The following is a 7,554-nucleotide window of genomic DNA, read 5'->3' as shown; positions in this document are numbered from 1 at the left end:
GGGGGCAATCCCTAAATCTGATCCTTGAGCAAGGCTGAGTGTTCTTATTGGATGAGGGTGAGAAGCTTTACTGCACCATTGTCCCTCAAAGCCTTTTCACTTTTCTCTCTTACTGTTTGGAAGCAGTGGCCTCTTCTGACTCTGGTGGGATACAGATTTCTGGGCTGTCTGTATTCTTTTCACTTCTGCTTGCGAATCAGCCGATTCTTGCCTCCTCGTACTCCTTGCCTCCTTAGTCTCCTCCTTGTACTATGTCACTAAAAGCAGAAAGTAGAAGCCTCATGGTCACTGGCCTTTCCCAGCCCTTTCCCTCAGTGCCCAGAGTCCATAGGCAGTGCCTACCCTTCAGGTCCTCATGAGCAACGGTGCACACCACATGCTTCACCACTGCAGTATGTGGGTTTCATCTTCCCAGCCTCCACGCCTTGGATTGTCACGAGTGCCTTCTCAGGTTTGTGTTATCGTGACATCCATTTCTGGTTCCAGTGTCTATATTAGTTAAAGTAACATTTGTTTCTGTAACAGATAAGCCCCGGATCTCCGTAGTTAATTCAAGAGGAGTTTCTCACTCAGGTGCACCCTACCTGGGTGTGGCTGATCAGCAGGTGGCTCTGCTGCAAAGAGTGCTTTAGGAATCCACACTCCTCCCATCTGTGGCGCCTCCATTTTCAACCTGTGGTTTCCAACTTCACTGTAGGAGAAGGAGCATGGAAGGTGGCACCAGGAGGCTGCTGGGGCACTGGTACGGGCAGTGCCCACTACTCAGTCACACACCAGGCCTACTCACAAGGAATGTCGGGAAATGTAGTCTTACTGCCCAGGAGAAGGGAAAATGAGTTTGGTGAAGGATGCGTTCCCTGGGGTGCACCGCTGGTGCTCAGATGCCGTGTGCACTCACATGTTCTGGGGCACGTTCATATATGCACATGTGCACATAGAACTCAGACCCAGGCTCAGTGGCCGGCAGGCACATGCCAGAGCCAGAGGTCCACACACTGACATGCACACGCTCATGCTCAGATCCATCTAGGTTCACGTACATGCATGTACACATGTGCTTGGGGCACAGAAACACAGATCCTCTGTGTGTGTGTGCGCGTGCATATGCCACAATGTACCATTTTTTTCTTACCTTGAAATACCCTGGCCTCTGCCCTTGCTGTACTGGTGCTTGTGGGTGGTGGAGGGCACCTTCCTTCAGGGCACCACATACAGTGGCACAGATTGCTCTCTGCTCGCACAGGTGAGTAGGGGCTGACATCTGCCCAGAGCTCTGCTTGCCCAGCCGTGTGTCCTGGGCACCAGAATAGGACCGTCCACTGAGAGGAGAGAATGGTTTTTCCAATATTGCATGAAGGTACTGTTTGTGAAGTTATGTACCACAGGGTCACGTCCGCATAGAACTGTTTTTTCTAACCCGCATGAAATGCCCTGTAGGCTGGTGGCTTTCTTGCCCCTCACAGCCTGGGCAGGGCCTTCAGCTCACTGCTTAGTCTCAGACATGCTCAACCTCAATTCTAGACTCCCCTTTGGGGGTGGGCACACCTTACTTGGGTGAGAATGGGGTTCTTGGGTAGATTTCCAGGCAGGGGCCTTCTGTTCCCTAAGGGCAGAAGGGGCTAAGTTTGTTGGGCCGGCAGCCCCCAGAGGAAGGAGAGTTGAGGAGGAAGGGGAGATCAGGAATGGCTGGTGGTCTCCCTGGTCAGGGATGGCATTCTCTAGTAAGTGGGACCCACATGCACTGAAATTCAGCTTTTCTTAGGATGCAGAGGAGTGTTGGGTGGGCGGGTGGTGTCTGTGGTAAGTGTGCACCTGTGAGTATTTTCCAAATGCCGCAGCTGCCTGAAGTTGGGGAGAGGCAGGAGGCTGCCTGGGGTCCTACCAAACTCCACTGACTCCTAGGAGCGCCCCATTCCAGGATGCATCCTTGGTGTAGAGCTGGACCATGAGTCATTGTGAGTCTGCACCCACAAAGCCCAGCAGCACAGGCAGCGGGGGGGCTTTGGGCAGGGAGGAGTCTCTGAGGATTCTGGTCCTCCCCTCCTCCAGGTCCTGCCAAATCCTCGCCAGGACAGCCTCTTCTGATCCTTCCTGAACTGGTGTGTGATCCGGGAAAGCCCAGCACCCTAGGTTAGGTGACTTGACTGCCCCCAGAGCCTAGGCAGGGTTGAGTGAGCCCAGGGAAGGAAGTCCTCATGCATTCTCATGGGTTCTCCAGAGCCTTTTATCTTGTGGAGAGGAAGTGGGGTGTGGGACACTGGGAAGAAACGGAGAGGAAGCCATGTGGAAGACAGAAGCTACCATGAGAAGGGGGGACCAAGGGGAAGTTATGGCAGTGTAGGGGGTGTGTGTGAGGGGAGGACACCTTAGGAGATGGTGCAGTCAAAGCCTTGGGCAGAGAAACCCCAGAGGAGCTGCGGATGCAGGGACAGGACTGGGACCCAGATATGGAGACCAGGAAGCAGCTGGGGTTGGAGGAGCAAGAGGTCAATGTGAGCAGGCCTGGGAGGAGTCTGGGGGCAGAGGAAGGCTGCAGAAGGGTGACCCGAGGAGCCTGTGTGTCCCAAGGGCTTAGCTAGCGCAAATGGTTGTAGGGGGCTCAGGCTGGGTAAGACTTGTCTGTGGTCCAAGACCTGAAGCCCCCCCATGCCCTAGCCTGACTGGGGGACAGCAGGTTGGTAGAGAGCTGAGCTCTGTGCCCTGATCAGCCTGTCAGCCCCTCTAGGGCAGGATGTGGCCTCAGCAAGGGCCTCCTGGTCTGGTCCTGTGCCCTGGGCCTGGCACTTTGCTGGGGCCCCAACTATGGCCAGCCAGCTTAGAACAAACCTTGATGCTGGGGTTTCCAGCAGCAGCTGGTGGCCCAGTCTAAGATGGAAGGTGGCGAGCTGGGGTAGGAGATGGTTTGTAGAGAAAGGCTGCTGCCAGGCTGAGCTCTCCACAATGCCTGCTGCCTAAGAGGGTGGAGGGGGTGGGGTGTTCAGAACTCTGCTGCTCTGGCCTGTGAGAGAGACGCCCACTCCCTTCCCTAGATACCTAGCTTGGCCTGGCTCAGAGGAAATGCCTGAGGAATATTGCTCCCTTTCCCCTGGAAAAGTATAACGAGCCCCAACTCTGTGCCAGGCCCACTGCCGTTGGCCTTTCCCTGGCAGTGAGTACAAAGCCATGCCTCCAGGACAGAATTAGGGTATGGTGTCAGAGGCACTCAGGCAGGGAGCATCCTCTGCCTGGAAGAGGAGGTGTTTGACCAGACTCTGAGATGTCAGCAGGGAAAGGTGTTCTGAATAGAAGGCAAAGGTCAGGTAGAGGGCTGGTGGTATGGACCAGCAGGAAGGACCCCAGAGGCACTCAGAGTTCACGTAGGGAGGGGAATCCTGCCATGATTGGGCCCAGGTTACCACCGCTCGAGGGGCTGCCAACCCTCCTGAGAGCTGACAGCTGAGTTTGCCCCTTACCTGGGGACCAGGGTGCTGGCTTTCCTTGTCTGGGTCCCAGGTGGGTACAGGAAGACATACTTGTTTATCCAAAGGCTAGAGGTCCCACGAGAGCCAAGCCTTGGCCTCATCCTGGGCCTGGAGCCCAATACCCCAGTTTTATAGATGAGGAAACTGAGGCCCAGAGACTGGAAGAAAGTTGCCCACAGTCACACAGGAACTCAGAACACCTGTTCTGTCATCCACGTTCACATCCAAGCCAAGAGTCAAGTAGTCCCAACAGATTCCTGGAGACATTGGGAGGATGACTTAGGCTTTCTTGGGCTTCTCATGAGATCTAACCCTTCCCTGGCCTCACCTTGCTGGGCACCTACACCTGGTAACCTTGGGAAGTCCTGCCCACCCAGGCCTCAGCATTCTTATCCATAATGAGCTGGGATCGATAGTCCCAGCTCCACAAAACATGCTGCTTTGCTCTTAAAGGTTTTCACTGTGACTGAGCCTTTGGAGGGCCAGGAGCCCTGGGGTTTCAAAATCTAGGGTGTAGGTGAGCCCCTGGCCAGGGGAGATTGGAGTCTGGTTGGAAGAGCAGCCTGGGGAGCTCAGCGAGGCTTCAAGTTCAATGGAAAGGTCTTGGCTACAGGCTGGCTTGTGTGGGCAAGGACAGCTCTGCAACATTGCTGGAGCTTGTGATCTGAAGGTTGGCAACAGTGTTTGAACTCAGCGCAGAGGTAGAGCGCCATGGGTGGGTGGGGAGCAGGAGAAGACAGACAAGATGTGAAGGTGGAATGTGGCTGGTCTGGCTGCAGTGGGGCTGAAGTGGGGCAGGCGGGACCTGGCAGTGGAGGCCCTGGGGTGCTTTTCCACCAAGAGGCTGAGGGGCTTCTGGGCAAGATCTAGGAAGACCACACCCTGCAGAGACCAGCGGGCACTCAGATGTTGGCAGGGCTTAGGCTGTGCTGAAGAGAGAGCCAGAGAGGAAACCTCCAGCCCTTGTAAGGCCCAGAGGTGCCCCTGCAAGAGGAGCAAGTCCTCCCACCAGCCACCTAGAGCCAGCCCCAGCTCCTTTCTACCCCAAACCAGGAGGTTGCACTATTTTGCTTTGAGAGGAGGCCCAGGAGGCTGATGGGAGTCACAGTTGTTGACCTAGTGGCTGATGGGAATTGTGGTCTACACTCCTCCAAGGACTGATGGGAGTTATAGTTCTCACCTTTTGGGGGCTGATGGGAATTGCAGTTTCTGCCCACAGGACTCCAGTTATCAGACCTAGAGATGGGGAGACCCATTCTCCCCTCACAAAGCCCTCCCCACTCATTCCCATGGGCCCTATTTAGCAGGTGCTTCCCTCCCAGATGGCTGTGTATGTATTTTCTTTTCTTTTTTTGCTTTCTTCTTCTTTCCGTTGTTTTATTATTGTTTTAACAATAATAAGAGGGCCAGAGGCAGTCAAGCCCTGGCCAGGTCCTGGCGGCCCATGGGGGTTCTGGGGAGGGGGAGGGGGGAAGTCAGTGGGGGTCAGAGGTGGAGGGTGAAGAACGAGAAAGTTGGGGAGTTAGGTTTAGCTCAGGAACCATGTGTCCCTGCCCACTTCCCTCACTCCTTCCTTGTCCCTCCCCACATCCCTGCCTCTACATGGCTTCTCCCCACCCCTCCCAGAGTCCTATGGGACAGGACTCTGCTCCAATGCATCTGACTCCTCCCTGCCCACTCTTCCTCATGGGCCACCTCACTTCCCACTTTCGATGTCTCCCCTCCCATGGCCACCCTGCAATTAGCCTTCCAAGCTCCCCCCATGGCCGTCCCCTCCCAAGACCTCTCACCCATGTAGCAATCCCTACATGGCTGCCTGTCATGTCCCTACTCTCCAAGCCCTCCTGCCCACTGTTCCTCCCTCCCCCATATGCTGACACCAAGTGGTGGAAACCGCCCCGCAGCCCCAGCCTGCCCTGTGCAGAGTTCAGCTTTGTGTTGAATGAGGGGGAGAGGGACAAGTGAGGGCGGAGAGAGTTCAGGAGGAGGCAGGATGTGCAGGGAGCGGAGAGTGAGGGAGGGAGATGCCGAACAGATAGACAGAAAACGTTGTACGGAAAAGTTGTTTTTTCTTATTTTTTCCGGGAGAACCCGCTTACACAGCTCTGTTTGTAATTTTTTTCTTCATGCTAAAATCACACGGCCTATTTGTTGATGTAAGTTGCCTGAATTCCGTGGTATGCTATCTTCTTTTTTAAAAAAAAAAAAAAAAAAAAAAAAAAAAAAAAAGCAAAAAAAGAGAAAAATCTAGAAAAAAAAAAAACCCTAAAAGATACTGTTGTTAGGTTTGTTTAAATGCTGCTGTTGTATCTGTTTTTAAAGCCTTAAACCAGTAGAGTTTTTTTTTTTCTGTTTCTTTTCAATTTCCTTTCCTTTCTGTTCCTTTTGATTTCTTAAACAAAAGACCAAAACCCAGAGTGTCACAGAGCCCGTGCGTGGGGTGCCCAGGGCATCTGAGCCGCTGCCCGCTTAAAGCGCAGTGCTCGGCCGGCTGGCGGGCGGGCCCAGCCCGCTCTAGTCTCCGCCAAAGCCAATTGGAACCGATTTGGGTGTGTGAGGCTGTTGTTTCTCTCTCTGTGCCGGCCGCCTGCGCCCTGGCCCTCGCTGACGCCCTCTCTTTTCTCTTCTCTCTCTTGTTCTAGGAGGAGAGTTAATATTGCCCATTATCACGGAGGACTCCTTAGACCCCCCTCCCGTGGCCACCCGATCCCCCTTCGTGCCCCCGCCCCCTACCTTCTACCCCTTCCTCACGGGAGTGGGCGCCACCCAAGACACGCTGCCCCCGCCTGCGGCGCGCCGCCCGCCCTCCGGGGGCCCGTGCCAGGCCGAGCGGGACGACAGCGACTGCGAGGAGCCCATCGAGGCCTCGGGCTTCGCCTCCGGGGAGGTCTTTGACTCCAGCCTCCCCCCCACGGACGACGAGGACTTTTACACCACCTTTCCCCTGGTCACGGACCGCACCACCCTCCTGTCACCCCGCAAACCCGCTCCCCGGCCCAACCTCAGGACAGATGGGGCCACGGGCGCCCCTGGGGTGCTGTTTGCCCCCTCCGCCCCAGCCCCCAACCTGCCGGCGGGCAAAATGAACCACCGAGATCCGCTTCAGCCCCTGCTGGAGAACCCGCCCTTGGGGCCTGGGGCCCCCACGTCCTTTGAGCCGCGGAGGCCCCCTCCCCTGCGCCCCGGCGTGACCTCAGCCCCCGGCTTCCCCCATCTGCCCACAGCCAACCCCACAGGGCCTGGGGAGCGGGGCCCACCGGGCGCAGTGGAGGTGATCCGGGAGTCCAGCAGCACCACGGGCATGGTGGTGGGCATTGTGGCGGCGGCGGCGCTCTGCATCCTCATCCTCCTCTACGCCATGTACAAGTACCGCAATCGTGACGAGGGCTCCTATCAGGTGGACCAGAGCCGGAACTACATCAGTAACTCGGCCCAGAGCAATGGGGCGGTGGTGAAAGAGAAGGCCCCGACTGCCCCCAAGACGCCCAGCAAGGCCAAGAAGAACAAAGACAAGGAGTATTACGTCTGAGCCCCTGGCACTGCGCCCCACTGCCAGCTGCCCCTCCTGGGAGGGCCCGGGAGGAGGGTGCCACCCTCTCCCTGCCAGGGGCCTGGGGACCCTCTCCCTGGCTGCCTCAGGCTTCTCTTACCAAGAGGAAACGCAAAAAAAGAAAGGAAAAACCCCGTGCTCGCCCCCTTCCTCCTGCCGTCCACCGCGCGGCCTCGTCAGTCCCAGGGCTGACTGTCCCTCTCAGCTCTGCGCCTGCCAGGCAGGGCACGTGCTCACAGCCCTGGGTTGATTTATTTTTTTAAGGGGGGTAGTTTTATTTTGGTGGGGTTGGGTGGGAAGGAAGGCTGGGGGTTTTGTAAAGTGTCCACTATTCGTCCTGTTAATTTTCCTCAATTTTTCTTCTTCCTCCTTCTGTCCCTCCTGCCTTCCTTCTCTCCCCAAGCCCTCCAGTCCCCATCCTAGGCTTGCTGTGTCTCACTGTCCCCACCCTTCTTTCCTACTTCTTTTTTTGTGTGTCTCATTTCTCCCTTCCTTTCCTCCGTTTGGGTTTCCAGAGTCGGTGGGAGAAGGGCGGGAGGGTGG

At 56.2% G+C, this 7,554-nt stretch overlaps 1 protein-coding gene across 1 annotated transcript in view; it reads left to right on the top strand.

The window, feature by feature from the left end:
* NRXN2 (neurexin 2) overlaps positions 1-7,141 on the top strand; it is a 98,361-nt gene extending 91,220 nt beyond the window's left edge. Inside the window, exons 21-22 of the mRNA XM_011993504.1 lie at positions 6,104-7,017; positions 7,081-7,141. Of these exons, the coding sequence (XP_011848894.1) occupies positions 6,104-6,990 (887 nt within the window). The 3' untranslated portion in view covers positions 6,991-7,017; positions 7,081-7,141. The remainder of the gene's footprint in view (positions 1-6,103; positions 7,018-7,080) is intronic.
* Positions 7,142-7,554: the final 413 nt, after the last annotated feature.

The sequence above is a fragment of the Mandrillus leucophaeus genome, unplaced genomic scaffold (genome assembly GCF_000951045.1).
Source record: "Mandrillus leucophaeus isolate KB7577 unplaced genomic scaffold, Mleu.le_1.0 Scaffold43, whole genome shotgun sequence".
In the NCBI taxonomy this organism is placed as follows: Eukaryota; Metazoa; Chordata; class Mammalia; order Primates; family Cercopithecidae; genus Mandrillus; species Mandrillus leucophaeus.
This window is presented reverse-complemented; position numbering and strand designations above follow the sequence as displayed.